We start from the raw sequence: 16,544 nt of genomic DNA, 5'->3' as shown, positions 1-16,544 counted from the left end.
CATATACTTGGCAACTTTTATTGGATATCAGGCATTGTGAATTTTACCTTGTTGAATTCTGGATATTTTTGTATTCCTATAAACATTCTTGAGCTTGTTCTGGGATACAGTTTAAGTACTTAGAAACCGTTTGACCCTTTGGGGTCTTGCATTTACGCTTTCTTAGGTGAGACAAGAGCAGCATTTAATCTAGGGCTAATTATTACCCACAACTGAGGCAAGACCTTTTTGAGTATCTTGCCTAATGCCTATTGAATTAGGAGGTCTTTCTACTCTGGTTGATGAGCATAAGAATTATTCTTGGCCTTGTGTAAACTTCAAAGATTGTTTCCTCTAATCCTTTGGGTGGTTCTTTCCCCAGTATCTTTGGGATACTTTCCTCACCCTGATGAGTTCATCAGCACTTAGCTGAAGATTTGAGGGGGGACCCTTGGTAGATCTCTGGGGCCCTGTCTTTGTACAGTTGTCTCTTCCCTGGTATTCTGTCCTGTGAACTCCAGCTGCCTTGGCCTCCTGAATTCCTTAGCTCAGAGATTTAGAGTTGGCCGTGTTTCCTTCTTGTTATTCGCAAGTCTTTCCTGGCAATAAGCTGGGCTAATCATAGGGTTTACCATGTTTGTTTTCTGTTTCTCAGGGATCACTGTCTTTCATTGCCTGATGGCCAGTATTTTGAAAACCATTGTTTTATATATTTTGTTCAGTCTTTCAGTTATTTCAGGTGAAAGGGAAAATCCAGTTCCTGTTATTCCATCTTGGCTTGAAGCAAAAGTCTATATTGTTTTTTAATTTTGAAACACTTTTTGAGGGCCGCTGGAATGTAAGACTATGCCAAGGAAAGTTGCTTGTTATCAGGCCAGGAAAAGCGGTTCTTCTTGAAGAGGCTAAAAGGGCACCTAACTTGCAAGGGCACTGAGTCATTCTAGCAGAGGGGGCTCTCTGCTTTTCTTCTCTGTCTCTTATCAAGTCTTTGGCTTTTATCTTTGGACTTAACTTACTATTTCACATTCCTTTCGTGGCGAATGCTTTGGTCTCTTCCACTTTGAAGCAATACCTCCCCGCTCATACTTGAAATCTCACATTTTTTACTTGGTTCCTACTTACACCCTGTTTACGTATCTGGGTCACCACGTGTTTCTACATCTGAGGCAAATTAAAGTTTCTCAGTGGTATTTACAGCAACCAGCATCTGTTCCCATAGAGAACCACTAACCCAAAGATACTGTGTTCTACCTTGAAGATGAATGGGAGACATACTTTTAAAAGGCAAATCCTTCATTTCAGGAGTGAATAAAATACCACTTAACAAAGCATTCCAGCTGGTTAAATTTAGGATAAGAAAAAAACCTGACCCAAGAATATTCTCTGGCTTTGAGCCCAGAGTATTTTTCCTTTTAGAGTAAATTTGGTACATTTTCATTCATGTGGAGCCATTGCCTCTTGGCATTTTATTCTGGGATGAAAGGTCAAAAAAACTGTCTTGTTACTAAATCCAATGGACACTTCTCAGTTATTAACCTACTTGACATCTTAACAGTATTTGACACTGTTGATTATTATCTCCTTAATATATTCCCTGGCTTTTCTTCTTCCCTTCTGGCCTTTTTTCCTCTGCCTGTGTTTTCAGTTGATACTCTTCTTGGTTCTGTCCTAAGCTGACTTCTCACATTAAATATCCTTTTTTGGCTCTCTTATCTGTGCCTGTGGCTTCACTGGGAATTCCTAAATCTATATTGCTATTCCAAGCATTTTTTCTGAGTTTCAGTTCAGTCTGTTCAACCGTTCGCTTGATGTCTTCATTTGGATGGCACCTAGGTAACTTCAAAGTTAACAAGCTCACAGTCGAACTTATCAGTTCTCTCCTTAGTTCAGCCCTTCCTCCCCATCTCAGTAAAGGTAATTCAAAACACTTAATTTCTCAAGCCAGCATTCCATCTTTTACTTAATCCCCAAGGCTGGTGGATTCTACCACTTTCTGCTTCTACCACTACTACACTAGCTTGTCTTTATCATCTTTTACCTGGATGACTGAAAAAGCCTTCTCCTAACAGTACTTTTTGGTTCTTACTTTCCACCTGTCCCATCCATTTCTTTTCTTCTTTTTTTTTTTACATTCTAGCCAGAGCAATTTTTCTAAAACATAAAGTCTATTGGGATCTTGGGATCTTGCTTAAAAGTTTTCAGTGCTTCCCTATGTTCTTAGAATAAAGACTGAGCTCCTTATAATAAAATATGAGGCCCTGTATGATTTGGCCCGTTTTATTTGTTGCATACTTCTCTCACTCTCACGCTGTAAGTTCCCTTGCCAAGTTTCCTGTTGTTCAATTCCTCTAACATACAATGCTTGTCTCTCACTTTTTGGCCTTTACGTGTTTTGTTATTTCTGCCTATAACCCTTCCTTCATCTCGTTTGCTTGTCTAAATCATCCTTCAGATGGTTTTGGGAAGTCTTCTCTGACTTCCTTTGTCATCTTGGTCTGCCCACTTCTCAGACGGAGATGTTATTCTGTGCACCATAGGTTGCTCTTCACTCTATTGTAATACTCATCCAATTTCCCATTTGGTCATCATCTTGCTCACTTCTATACCCCCATTGCATGGTGTGAGGCTCAGCTGAAAAGGTGCCTAGCAAGCATTTGTTGGATTGAATTTTAATATGTTAATCACTATGGGGGATCTCAGTCCTACTACTCTGTAGCCTTGCCACTCTAAGAGGAGTGTTAGTGTGAAAGGTATTTATTCTATAATGGTTTTCTTGCTGGGAGCTGGATTTTTTTGTTTCTTCTCTGTTTATTTACTGTTTTAGCAACGTGATTCAGTTAATACTTCTGCATCTTAGTTGCTTCATATATAATACAAATGTTTGAACTTCCTCAAGAAAAACGGTGGGACCGGATGATTTTCTTCATTTTCATTTCTTTGGTTACTCGGGTTTCGTATATTACTCAATTTTATTTCCTCTCTTGTACGAAGATAATTCATGCTTTTTGGTACACTTGTCTTTTTCTTATTGCTTTATAAGACTTCATTGTACTTCCTTTATACATTTTATACATATTTTAAACTCATTTACAAATGAATTTTGTAAATTTTTTTTGCTTTTCTTAACTTTTAGATTAATATAAGGGTATATATGATTCGGTTACATTATGTTTATTAGGTAAAGTCTGAGTTGTTGTTAAGTCCTTCACACAAGAAATGTGTCATATGCTCCTACATTGTACCCATTAGGTGGAACTTATCAAATTCCCTTCCTCCTTCCCTCTCCCTGCTTCTTGAATTTAGTTGTGTTTTTCTCTTGCGTGGGTCTGTTTATCTACTAGTTTCAAATTAGTATTGAGAACATGGAATGCTTGCTTTTCCATCCTTGAGATACTTTACTAAGGAAAATGTTCTTTGACTCCCTCTAGGTAAATACAATAGATGTAAAGTCTCCATCTTTTTATGGCTGAAAAGTATACATATATGTATACATATGAAAAGTATACATGGTATACATATACCACAATTTATTCATCCATTCATGGGTTGATGGGTACTGGGTTGTTTCTACATCTTTGTGATTGTGAATTGAGCTGCTATAAACATTCGCGTGCAAATGTCCTTATGGTAAAGTGATTTTTTTTCTTCTCGGCAGATACCTAGTAATGGGATTGTGGGATCAAATGGAAGGTCTACTTTTAGCTCTTTAAGGATTTTGCATGCTTTTTCCCCCAAAAAGTCTGTATTAGTTTGCAAATCCCACTAATAGTGTACTCATTTTTTAATTTAAAAAATTTACCTTTTTTTTGAGACACAGTCTCACTCAGTTGCCTTGGTGTTGAGTACTGTGGTGTCATAGCTCACAGCAACCTCAAACTCTTGGGCTCAAGTGATTCTCTTGCCTCAGTCTCCAGAGCCTGCCACAATGCTCAGCTTAGAGACGGGGGTCTCACTCTTGCTGAGGCTGGTCTCGAACCTCTGAGCTCAAGCAATCCTCCCACCTCAGTCTCCCAGAGTGGTGGGATTACAGGCGTGAGCCATCATGACCGGCTCCCAAGATTTACTTTTTTAAAGTCATAGAAAAGTTTTTAATATTTTTGATTTCCCCCCCAACTATTTAAAAATATAAAATCCACTTTTAGCTCATCTACTGTACAAAAACAGGCAGGCAGATAAATTTGGTCTGTAGGCCATAGTTTGCCAACCCTGCACTAATATGTTCACTGAATTTGAACTATCTTTGCAGTTCTGGAATAAATACTGCTTGAACATAAATATACTGCTAGATTTGATTTGCTATTTAAAATTATTTAAAATTTTTGCATCTATAATCATAACTGAGATTGGTCTGTGTAGAGATTTCAAACTAGTGGTGGGCACAGATGTTTATTACTAGCATATATAATATTTTAAAAATTTTTGAATGAGTTGTCAATTTTAAAAAGTTGGGAAATACTACATTAATAATTTGAGATTTTGGGCTTTTTTTTTTTTTTAAAGAAATATGGCAAAACTGAAGAATGTTGACCAAATTTTGCCATATTTTAATAGATCTGCTTTATTGTAAGTTTTCTATTTCATTAGTGTCTACTCTTATTTTTTCTTTGACCTTTGGCCTGCAGAGTTCTGATCTAACCTTATTTGGTTTTTGTCTAGCTTTCTACCTAGCACCGACAAGTCTTCCAGTTTTCTTCTAGGTTCTGAAATAGTTTAAAGTACATTGGCATCATCTATTTCTTGAAGGTCTTTTTTGTTTTGTTTTGTTTTGTTTTTTGAAACAGAGTCTTACTCTGTTGCCCTGGGGTAGAGTGCTTATTCTGTTGCCCTGGTTAGAGTGCTGTCATATCATAGCTCACAGCAACTTTAAACTCTCAGGTTTAAGCGATCCTCTTGTCTCAGACTTGTGAGTAACTGGGACTACAGGAGTGCACCACCACACCTGACTAGCTTTTCTATTTTTAGCAGAGATGGGATCTTGCTTTGCTGGGGCTGGTCTTGAACTCCTCAGTTCATGTGATCCATCTACCTTGGACTCCCAGAGTGCTAGGATTAAAGGTGTGAGCCATTGCACCCGACCTGTTTCTTGAAGATCTTATAGGATCAGCCTCTTAAACTATCTGGGTTTTCTATGATTTTTATCAGGTAGACTTTGGTTTCTTTTGTATTTTGTCTATGAGTAGTGATGTATAAAAAATTTAAACTCTTGTATAAATTTTACGAATTAATATTTTCTGGAAACTCATTCATTTTCTTCCAGATTTTTAAATTTATGCAATAAGATTGCAATGGTTTTCTCTTATAATTACAAAATTGCCTTTGTATCTTGGCTCTTTCTCCTTCCTAAACTTATTTGTAGTTTTCTTTATAAGTTTTACCAATGGTGTATTTTACTAGTCTTTTTTTTTTTTTTAAATGTTTTTATTTATTTATTTTGCAGTTTTTGGCCGGGGCTGGGTTTTGAACTCACCACCTCCAGCATATGGGGCCTGTGCCCTACTCCTTTGAACCACAGGCAGAGCCCATACTAGTCTTTTAAAGATTAGGCTTTGGTTCTATTGTTGAAGTCTACTTTTCTTTTTTGGAATAAATTTCAACTTTAACTTTATTATTTCCTTTTAAAATTTTCTTCTGAATTGGCTTATTTTTCTTCTAATTTTTAAAAATGAATCTCTAGTTTTATAAATTTTAAAAATCTTTGCCAGATTACCCCTGTAATCCTAGAACTCTAGGAGACTGAGGTGGGGGGATTGCATGAACTCATGAGTTCAAGACCAGCCTTAGCAAAAGTGAGACCCTCTCTCTACTAAAAATAGAAAAACTGAGGCAAGAGGATCACTTAAGCCCAAGAGTTGGAGGTTGCTGTGAGCTACGACGCTACAGCACTCAATACCAGGGCAACTGAGTGAGACTCTGTCTCCAAAAAAAAAAAACTTTCTTAGTTTTTAAACGAAATTGTGTTTTTCTTGAACTTTTCATTCTATTCCATTGATATATTTATCTTTTCTTTCTGATATTACATTATTATAACACTTTTTAACATCTGGTAGTCCAAGTCCTCTTTATAATTATTTTCTCAAAATTTTCTTGGTTATTGGGCTAGATGATATCTTAAAGTCATTAGGGTTCTTTAAGGGTTAATATGAAAATGCACTCCCCCCAAATCCTTGTAGTCCCTTCCTTCCAAATCCAAGTACTCCTTATTTTTCTACATACAAAGTCAGTCTTCAAAAAATGCCTATAATTAATCTGTGTATGTTGATGTAGTGCCCAAATGTGGTATATTTGGGTATATTTTGTGTGCACATGTCTGTGTGGTGTGTGTATGTGTGCATGTTTATGTTGTTTTATGTTACTGTAGTGTGCGGGTTGTGTTTGTATATATGAGGTGTGTATGTATTGTGTTTATGTATGTGTATACGATGTGATTGTGTATGTGCGTGGGATGTGTTAAGGTATGTGTATGTGTGCAGAGTATACGTCTATGTGCTATGTTTATTATGTGTGGAGCGTGTGTGGGTATATATGAAGTAGAGGAGAGATACTGAGTCCCCAGGAGGTGCTAGAGTGCTCAGTGCTTATTAGAGAGCCAGTTCGATCCTCAAACTCCCCTGTCTTCTTGGGGAAAGCAAGACTATGATGGTGACCCTTTGTGGATGTTGCTTGTGGACAGCAGTGCGCTTAATAGGGCCTGACTTTCTGGCAGTGCCACTGCCCAGGCTCCCACTCACCTCTCCCCTCCATCTTCTGAGAAAAAGGTGACCTGTTCCTTAAGAGAAGGAAGCTTCCAGTAGTTTACTAAGAAAAGGAGCCTTACTGGTGATGGTGGAGGTGGTGCCACCAGAGTGGTCAGATCAGAATCAGGCTAGTTTGGGGGTCTTCTAACTGAACAGGTTAGCTGCTCATTCAGGCAGTGCAACTCTAATCAGTTCTCCTGCTGGGTCTCACCCTCCTGAGTTGTACCGGCAGGATGCTCACAGCCTTGCTGAGTCTACGGTGGTCTCTGCCATGAGAGGAGGCTCTATAGTGGTCCCTTGGGTGCATCACCCTCTCTTTCCCTGTGGACCTTCCTTTTCCCTGGCTCCTGAAGGTCATGTTTTCTAGTTGATACGGGAAGTGAACATCCTTATGGGGTCATCTTCAGGCCGTGCCTAACTCATGCTCCCATCTTGTTCCTGCAGGTCTGCAGCACCTCTGGGCTCAGAGTCCTGTCTGCATCTGTGACTTGAGGCTGAGATTGCCCATATCTCCTGGCTGGATGGAGGAAGTGAGGCAAGATACCTCCCTGCCCAGAAAGGATGCCTGGACTCAGACTTCCCCAGGCAGGAAGAGGATTAGGCGTGCACAAGTCCAGGGTGCAGGTGAGTCCATCTGGCATTGGGTTGGGGCCAGGAGAGTGGGCCTGCCCCTGCTAAAGGCAGTGTCATTGTGTAGGGGTAGGGGGAAGAGCAGGGCAGGATTTCATAAAGTGCCAGGATTGAAACCACCCACTGGTTTTTATGTAATTCATTTATACTTGACCACTAATTTGCTAATTTCAGGGCTCCTTCTTCAGTTTCTGCTCTCTGCTGGTGGCCAGCTGCCCCTGTGGCATCTAATTTCCTTACCTGCCTCAAGAAGGCAGGTTTGCTACCCCTACCTGCTGTTGGCCATGGGGCAAAGTGTACAGGCCAAGGAAGAATAGAAGGACAATGGCCTTTGGGGCAGCCAGGCCTGGGTTCGGATTTCAGCGTTGCCTGTTCCTAGCTCTGCAAACTTTGGCCAAGTTACTTCTCTGCCTGAGGTTCAGATTTCTTCCCGATAAATTGGGGCCACTAATAATCCCTAGGCTTACAGTGAAGATCCAGTGAGATGATGAGTGTCAACTGCCCAGCTCAGTCCCTGGCACCTGGTGCTCAATACCTGCAACTCTTCTCTCCATTTTCTCTCTTGCTTCTCCCAATCTTGTCAGGAGAGGGTCACTGAACCACAAATATCCACTTGGCAATGACATCAGAGGGAAAGAGACAAATACCGACACTTCTCCCTTTTAGATTTACACGAGACAAACAGCTTTTCTTCTCACAGCAGCAACAGTCAGATATTTGCAAAGCAGATGTCTGGGTGTGAAGGCACTCCCTGGAGGTGTCCCACGAATGTTTGCCTACAAAACAGTGCAGGGGGCTTCCTTCCGGCTCTGCCTCCCTGCACGAGGTTCGGGGGGGGGGGGGGTTCAAAGTGCCAACTCGCTCTGCGTCCTGTGCGTTTCTCTTCCTCGGGTGCTGGGGGGCTGTCCGATGGCACCAGGCTGGGAGGGGTGGAGGTGGCAGGAGGCTGGTTGGAGCAAGCCGCTGTCATCGGGACCTGTGTCGGGCAGTGCTCATCCAAGAGGAGGCTCAAGAAGCAGGGTTTGGGAAGGGGCTGCAGCCTGGTGGGGGCGACCTGTCCAAGTGCCGAGAATACTGTTCCAAACCCCACCGCACTGGGCCGGGTGAGTGATGCTTTGCCCAAGCTTGGTTCTGATGATTACAGGTCTGAGCTTCAAAGCAGGTTGCATACCTGGCTAATTGCTGGTCCGGGAGAGCTGGACGAGTAGGCCAAGCCCGGTCAGAGTGGGCAGCCCGGGCCGGGGCCTCTCGTGGGCTTGCACTTCCAGCCTGAAACTCGGTGCTGGAGCTGGGAGTCCCAGGGCCGCCGCCCGTCCCGCCGGCTCCCGGGGCAGGAGTGCCTCCCCCGCCACGTCTGCTCCGCAGGACGAATCTCCCCATTCAAACCCGCGCGGGCCAATCAGGGCCTGGCGCGCCCGGCCGGTTCCAACGCGCCCGGCGGCCGGCCTCCCGCTCCTCCCGCCTCTGAGACACTGGCCGGGAGGCTGTGAACTTGCTGCCTCGGTTACAGGGGAGCAACACAGCCGCTTCGGGTTACAGGGACGCCATGGAGCACTCCGTGCACCGGGTCTCCCTCGGGAGCCGGCGTGCCCCCCGGGACCTGTCCTTTTTCCTCACCACCTACGGTAAGTGGCCTCTGGAGCTGCTTTGCCCTACTCTCTCCGCCCAGAGAGGCAGTCCCCCAGGGTGACAGGTGAGGCTGGGGATACGCGCTCCTTCTCTTGGGGACACCTTCTTTGGCCCCTTGCTCCTGTGGTTGCCCAGGAGGGGCTCAGGGCACAGGCTCAGGCCGAGCAAGCTGCTGGATACCACCTGCTGCCCGGCCACTGGTGCCAACTGCAGTGTTCCGCTTCAGTCGGCTGGAGTAATCACACTCCTGTTAATCTTTCAGAAACCTGGTTTGTCATCACCAACTTCCCATTAGCATGCAGCTCAGGTTAAATCAAGGTCTTGTTACTGCATCTGGAGATCTTACCCACTTACCTTTGGCTCAGGAAGGGTACGTGGCCTTGCCTCCTGTGGGACTCCACTTACCTTGGAGGCTTGTAATCTGATTTCATTGGGTGTCTGATCCACAGTGAAGGTGGAAGAATTTTCTCTTCTCAGACAGACCAGTCACTCAGGAGGGTCCCAGGACTGTCCTCAGGGCTTGAGGCAGAACGAAATGTGCAGTGGGCCTCAGTCTCAAGCCCCTAGGTAGTTGAGTGAGTTCCCTAAATAACAACTGGGTAGCAGCTGCCCAAAGGCTTGTGCATACCTGGCCTTCCAGGTAGCCATAGTGAAGATAATCACCCTTCCCTACAGTATAGCCCTTCATTTCCTCCTGCAACTCTCTGTGGAGAGAGGGTTATTTTTCCTCTGTGAAGACTTGAGACCCAGGGAGTAGAAGATTCTCCAGTGCAAAGTTGGCACCTGAGTTTAAGCCTTCTGGAGATGAACTGTCCATCACATTTTTGTTTGAACTTGCACGCAATTTCCTTATAAAGGTTGGTGCCATTACTACAACTTAACTGGACTTTGCCCAGCTTTCAAAGACGGAGCATTCAAGGCATTAGTCCCTCCCTGGGGTTCCTGTCTCCTCTGCTCCCAGGCTTACTCCGTCTAACACACCAGCCTGCTTTTTTCTATAGGGGCAGAGGGAGTGATGGAAGAGCAGCAGCTTGGCCCCCATAAATGGCCTGCTGTCTGCCATCCTGGAGTTCACTGTTCCAGTTAGTGGATGATAATTAAGAGCAATTAACAAGCTGCCATTTGTTGAGCACTTACCATGTGCCAAGAGCTTTACTTGTGGTATTTCATTTAAACCCAACCATAGGAGGCAGTTCCTGTTAACCCCATTGGGATTCAGGATGCTATGAGACATGGGAGGTTTCCCAGCTGATTGGGGCTGGTAGGATTAAGGCTGGTAGGATTAGGGCTGGTCAGGAAAGAATGTTAGGGAGCTGTGAAGCCCTCTTACCTTAGATGTGTCTTGTTTAAACAGTCAAAATATGTTTCTTTTTTCTTTTTTTTTTTTAACCTCTATATTATCAAGGTAAGATGTGTTCTTATAGAAAACTTAATGAAAAGAAAGTGAAAAATCACTTGTAATCTGTCTCCTCAGAGAGACTACTATTTTTTTTTTGTGTGTGTGATTTTTTTTTTGGCCGGGGCTGGGTTTGAACCCATCACCTCCGGCATATGGGACCGGCGCCCTACTCCTTGAGCCACAGGCGCCGCCCGAGACTACTATTAACATTTTTTTTTTTTGGCTGGGGCTGGGTTTGAATCCACCACCTCCGGTATGTGGGTCCAGCGCCTTACTCCTTTGAGCAACAGGTGCTGACCCTACTATTAACATTTTGATTTATATCCTTCCAATATTTTTCTGTGTGTGTTTGGGGGAGGGATCAAATTTTAACAAACTTGAGATCGAATTATATGTGCACCTTTATAACCCATTTCTTTTCCTTACTGATAGGATGTGAATATTTCCAAATCCGTGTGTGTTCTTCTACTGACTTAATCTCCCTGACAGATCTGGGAAGTTTAGGGAGGGGAGGGCCCAGGTCCAGCAGGGAGTAGATCTTCCTGCCCGGCCATGGCCTCAGGGCTGGGCCCGATAGGTATCTGGGGAGGTTGCTGCTTGAACAAGTGGCTGTGACCTGAGTGTGCAGGAGGCAGGCAGGAGCCTAGGTGGGGTGAGGAGCTGTGTGCTCTTATTTAGCAGTCTCCTCTCACATCTCCCCGAGTATACTAATTAGAGTGTTTGAGAAGATCTCTCCTGTTCCCTGCGTTATCTCTGTTTCCTTGGGTGCCATTTGTCATGTTGCCCCTCTTTCAGGCTGCGAATGACCTTTGTTTACCAGCTTATGAGCAAAGATTCCTATTAGTGGTTTCCAAACCCGGCCAAATTTCAGAAGCATCTGGGGAGCCTGTCAAAATACACAGATTTCTGGGATCTTCTTCCAGAGATTCTGGATTAATAGGTCTAAGGTAGACCTGGAGAGCACATAAATTTAAGAAGCCACAGAAATACTTTGACCATCAGCCAGGTTTGGATTCAGAGTCAGTTTTCGTAGCCAGTGGGACTCCCTTTGCTGTGAAGTTCTTTGTTACGTTTTTCTTAGTTCACAGGCCTTTTCCCCTTGGCCTTCAGCAGTGGGCTTTGCCTTGGCAGAACCAGATGAAAATGTTGCCTTGCTGATAATTTCCTGAACACAAACATTGAAAGGCAGTGTAAGCATCTCTGGAAATATAAAGAGACAAACTTGTTTTCATCATACTTCCCTTCAGGGAGAGTACTGTATTTTTTTATTTTATTTTTTTATTTTTTATTTTTTTTTGTAGAGACAGAGTCTCACTTTATGGCCCTCGGTAGAGTGCCGTGGCCTCACACAGCTCACAGCAACCTCCAACTCCTGGGCTTAAGCGATTCTCTTGCCTCAGCCTCCCGAGTAGCTGGGACTACAGGCGCCCGCCACAACGCCCGGCTATTTTTTGGTTGCAGTTCGGCCGAGGCCGGGTTTGAACCCGCCACCCTCGGTATATGGGGCCGGCGCCTTACCGACTGAGCCACAGGCGCCGCCCGGGAGAGTACTGTATACGAAGGCTAACAATTAAGTTTGTGAACTCATCCTAGAAAAAGTGCTACATACTTCATTGCTGAATATCATGATGGTCACCTTCAAAGTCCTCCCCTTGGGAAGCTATGCACTGATGCCAGGGCCTAGTCCACCCTTCAAATCAATTTTGGGACTCTTTCTGGAATGGTCGTCAGAGCTGTCATTGTACAGCACACAAAAACATGCAACAATAATGAAGGCCACTCAGCAAGACACCGCCATACATCGGCGCAAACATAGCTGCACTGATACACCAAGGTTATAAAACCTTACCCAATTGCTCATATAGTGCTGCTAGCGTAAGTGGATGGTGACAAGTTCCCAAACTTAATTGTCAGACTTTGTATATGATTTATATGTGTGCATCAGCATGTCCAAAACAGACATGTTGAAGTAACATTGACCATATACTTCCTTCTGAGGAGGTAGTCTGTCTTCACCAGAAGGCAGTATGCAAGCTGAGGCTAGGACCCCACTACTCTAGAGGGGTATTTTCCTTACTGAAGTTAACTGCTGCAATCTGAAGAAGTCATTATAGGTATACATAATGTTTTTTATTTTATTTTGATTATGATATTTGCTTTAATTTTTGGGTGTTAACCTTTTTTTAGAAATATAATTCAGATAAACACAATTCATTCATTTAAAGTCTACAATCCAATGTTTTTAATATATTCACAGAGTTGAGTAGCCATTACCAAAATAATGGTACTAAATTAGAACAGCTTCATTAACTCAAGAAGGAACATTGTACCCTTTAACTTATAGGCCCCAATTCTTAGGCTTCCCTCACCCGGAGCCCTTAGCAATCACTAATCTACTCTCTGTCTCTACAGATTTTCCTTTTCTGGACATTCCGTGTCAACAGAATCATTTTAAATTGTACACAGACTTTACGGACACCCTATATATATATCTTTTGTGACTGACTTCTTTCACTTAGCATAATGTTTTCAAGGTTCACCCAGGTAGCATGTATCGTACTTCATTTGTTTTTATGGCTGAACATTATTTCGTTTGATGGCTGAACCACATTTTGTTTATTTGGATGAATACTTGGATTGTTTCTACCTTCTGACTATTATGAATAATGCTGCCACGAACATTTGTGTACAAGTTTTTGTGTGGACAAGCGCTTTCATTTCTCTTCACATACACACGGTATATACCTAGGAGTAGACTTGCTAGTCACATGGTAACTCTGTGTTTAACTGCTTAAGGAACTGCCAAACCCTTTTCCAAAGTGGCTGTACCATTTTACACTCCCACCAGCAGTATATGAGGGTTTTGATTTCTCCACATCCTCACCAACACTTACCATGACCTGAATTTTTAATTCTAGCCATTCTGGGGGTGTGATGTGGTCTCTTGTATTTTTAATTAGCATTTCCCTGATCGCCAGTGATGGACATTTTTCATGTGCTTAAGTTGACCACCTGAGACACTGTAACAAACTGGTCAACATAAGGAACTAAGCCTAGTGTACTAATATGTATAATGATCTATGAAAATTAGGTCAACTTAAGGAGGTGGTCAATATAGGGAGGTGGTCAGCTGTGGAGGTTCTACTGTATTTGTAGATCTTCTTTGGAGAAAAGTTTATTCCGATCCTTTGCTCATTTTTAAATTGGGCTGTTTGTCTTTTTATTATTGACTTGTAAGAGTACTTTATATATTCTAGAAACAAATCCTTTATCATATTTCTGATTTGCAAATATTTCAATCTGTGTTTTTTTCACTTTCTTTTTTTTGTAGTTTTTGGCAGGGGCTGGGTTTGAACCCGCCACCTCCGGCATATGGGGCCAGCGCCCTACCCCTTTGAGCCACAGGCGCCGCCCTCACTTTCTTAACAGTGTTCTTAGAACCCCAAACATTTTTCGTTTTGATGAAGTCCACTTTATTTTTTCTTGTGTTGCTTGCAGTTTGGTGTCATATCTCAGAATCCCTTGCCAAATAAGGTTCTGTCGGTTACCAAGCGAATTTTTTTCTTCTAAGAGTTTTATGCTTTTGACTCTTACATTTAGGTCGTTGATCCATTTTGAGTTTTTAAAAAATATGCTGTGAGGTAAGGGTCCAACTTCGTTGCTCTGTACGTGGCTCTTCAATTGTCCCAACACCATTTGTTGAAAATACTATTGTCGGGGCGGCACCTGTGGCTCAAGGAAAATACTATTGTCCCCATTGGATGATCTTGATATCTTTGTTGAAAATCCGTTGACCAAAGAACCACATAGGTTTAATGGTTATTTCCGGGCTCTCAGTTCTATCCCACTGATCTGTTTGTTTATCATTATGCCATTACTACACTTTTTTTTTTTTTTTTGTAGAGACGGAGTCTTACTTTATGTCCCTCGGTAGAGTGCTGTGGCCTCACACAGCTCACAGCAACCTCCAACTCCTGGGCTTAAGCGATTCTCTTGCCTCAGCCTCCAGAGTAGCTGGGACTACAGGCGCCCGCCACAACGCCCGGCTATTTTTTGGTTGCAGTTCGGCCAGGGCCGGGTTTGAACCTGCCACCCTCGGTATATGGGGCCGGCGCCTTACTGACTGAGCCACAGGCGCCGCCCTACACTGTCTTAATTTACTGTTGTTTGTAGTAAGTTTTGAAATTGGCAAGTGTAAATCCTTCAACTCTTTTTATCTTCTTCTTTAAGATTGTTTTGACTGTCGTGGGTTCCTTGAGTTTCCATATGAATTTTAGGCATAGTATTTTATATAGAAAGTAAAAGTTCAAGTTCATAATATTGTCTTATAGGGCAGCGCCTGTGGCTCAAAGGAGTAGGGCGTCAGCCCCATATGCTGGAGGTGGTGGGTTCAAACCTAGCCCCGGCCAAAAAAAAAAAAAAAAAGAACTGCAAAAGAAAAAAAAAGTCTTATAAATATAAATTATCTTGGCCAGGTGTGTGCTGCCTGTAATCCCAGCACTCTGGGAGGCCAAGGCTGGCAGATTGCTTGAGCTCAGGAGTTCAAGAACAGCCTGAGCAAGAGCAACACCTTGTCCCTAAAAAATTTCTAGGCATTGTGATGGATGCCTATAGTCCCAGCTACTTGGGAGGCTGAGGCAAGAAGATTGCCTGAGCCCAAGAGTTGAGGTTGCTGTGAGCTATGATGCCACAGCACTCTACCAAGAGTGACAAAGTGAGATTCTCTCTCAAAAAAAAAAAAAATATATATATATATAGTATCTTTACAAAGGGATACCAACTTATTAGCCTGCCTCATGGACCAAATTATTAACCTTCTCTGGGGTCTCTGAACCAAATTATTAAGGGGCCTCTGATATAGCCTTAAGTATGATGAGTGGTCAGGGGAAGGAACAGGTTGCCTTTACTCTGGGTAGTCTGGGCTAGGAAGTGATGGGCAGGCTGGATATATTTTGAGGGCTGCAGGTATCTGTGGACATTGGTTGACACACTCACCTTTCTTTAGAAATGTCAGCCCACAGTGAATCTGTGAGATTAAGTTGTCAGGAGCAGCTCTAAGTGCAGATTCTAGAGAGTGCTTGGAATCTTTGATTTGTCAGAGGGAAGTCAGGGTGATAAGGTTCTGAGGGCAGAGCAGACTTAGGAATGTTATTGATTTGCTGGCCATTTTCTTTCTTCCATGTTTGTTGTGGCAGCACAGTTTTCTCTGGGGCTTGTTCCACTCCTTTCTCTGCCTTTCTTTAGAAGCCACAGAGATAAATAATTCATCTTCTACAATGAGAATGAAGGTTGGGAACAGATGCTAGCCAGCTGCTCAGTGTGTTGGGCAGTGTGTGATCAGGTCCTGAACTGAGGCCTTCGACATGTTCCTGCCAGCTGCCCTGGCTGGTGCTTGTGTCCAGTCCAGCTGCTCTGAGCCTGGGAGAGTCCCTGGGCTTGGCTGGGGAAACCCATCCAACTGTTTCTCAGGAGGTCATCATTTGCTGCTCAGATTCCTCAGCATTTATTGGCCTTTCTGTCATTTGGAGTCCATCTGCATGGGAGCGTTCAGAAATTCCTGAAAGGGAATTTCTGGCCCAGTGGTAGGTCTTTGTCCTCTTTTCAAATTCTGCTTGGTATGTTCTTTTACAACTTTTTCAAATTATGAAAATATACACACATACAGAAAGAAAACAGTACCCCCAAATGATATATAGTTCAGTGACTTATCACAAAGAAAATACCTTTATAACTTTTACCAGAGTCAAAAATTGACCATTACTAATATTCAGAAGATTCACATTTGATATGTAGCTTTTTTGTTTATCATTCAGTTCAAAATATTTTCTAGTCACCTGTAACCCTAGCACTCTGGGAGGCCACGGCGGGTGGATTGCTTGAGCTCAGGAGTTTGGGACCAGCCTGAGCCAGAGGGAGATCCTGTCTCTAGAAATAGACCAGTATTGTGGCAGGCACCTGTAGTCCCAGCTACTGGGTAGGCTGGGGCAAGAGGATGACTTGAGCCCAAGAGTTTGAGGTTGTTGTGAGCTCTGAGGCCACACCACTCTACTGAGGGCAACAAAGTAAGACTCAATCTCAAAAAATACATTTCTTTTTCTAGTTTTCATTTTTTTTTTTTTTAAGGGACAGAGTCTCACTTTGTCACCCTTGGTAGAGTGCTGTGGCATCACAAC

General features: G+C 43.1%; 1 protein-coding gene across 2 annotated transcripts in view; it reads left to right on the top strand.

Annotated features, from left to right (window-relative positions):
* Positions 1-8,843: 8,843 nt before the first annotated feature.
* RGS3 (regulator of G protein signaling 3) overlaps positions 8,844-16,544 on the top strand; it is a 125,354-nt gene continuing 117,653 nt past the window's right edge. Inside the window, exon 1 of one of the 2 annotated variants that reach the window (XM_053565258.1) lies at positions 8,844-8,968. In XM_053565258.1, coding sequence (XP_053421233.1) covers positions 8,890-8,968 — 79 coding nt within the window. In that variant the 5' untranslated portion in view covers positions 8,844-8,889. The remainder of the gene's footprint in view (positions 8,969-16,544) is intronic. The other variant, XM_053565231.1, reaches the window with a different exon arrangement.

This window comes from Nycticebus coucang, chromosome 2 (assembly GCF_027406575.1).
Source record: "Nycticebus coucang isolate mNycCou1 chromosome 2, mNycCou1.pri, whole genome shotgun sequence".
NCBI lineage: Eukaryota > Metazoa > Chordata > Mammalia > Primates > Lorisidae > Nycticebus > Nycticebus coucang.
Note: the sequence above shows the minus strand (reverse complement) of the source record. Positions and strands in the feature narration are given on the sequence as shown.